Genomic DNA, 277 nt, shown 5'->3' on the forward strand with positions numbered 1-277 from the left:
TCAACCGACGAACGGCTTGCTCTGCGCTGCGCTTGCACCCAAATTGCGCGTTCCAAAGCCCATCATGTTCGCGGTGTAGTGGAATGCAACGTAGTACTGATGGAGGAACGGCATACCGGTGATCCAATTGGTCGTGGAGCCCGAATCGATGACTGTTGGCTTGCAGAAGCCCTGGCCATTGTTGGTGGTAGTGTCAGCAATACTGAATGTGTACTCGCGGTTCTTTGTGCCGAAGAAGTTGTATGTCATTGTCGATCCACAGGGAATGAGGAAATTG

The 277-nt window shown here is 52.0% G+C and overlaps 1 protein-coding gene across 1 annotated transcript; it reads right to left on the reverse strand.

Moving 5' to 3' along the window:
- Window positions 1–249, reverse strand: DACRYDRAFT_105559 (uncharacterized protein; the record flags this gene model as incomplete). The annotated part of the gene is made up of 2 exons (XM_040768105.1): window positions 1–152; window positions 204–249. 2 exons carry the CDS (start codon window positions 247–249, stop codon window positions 1–3), a joined length of 198 nt encoding a protein of 65 aa, XP_040631394.1.
- Window positions 250–277: the final 28 nt, after the last annotated feature.

Source organism: Dacryopinax primogenitus (assembly GCF_000292625.1).
Source record: "Dacryopinax primogenitus strain DJM-731 SS1 chromosome Unknown DACRYscaffold_4, whole genome shotgun sequence".
Taxonomy (NCBI): domain Eukaryota; kingdom Fungi; phylum Basidiomycota; class Dacrymycetes; order Dacrymycetales; family Dacrymycetaceae; genus Dacryopinax; species Dacryopinax primogenitus.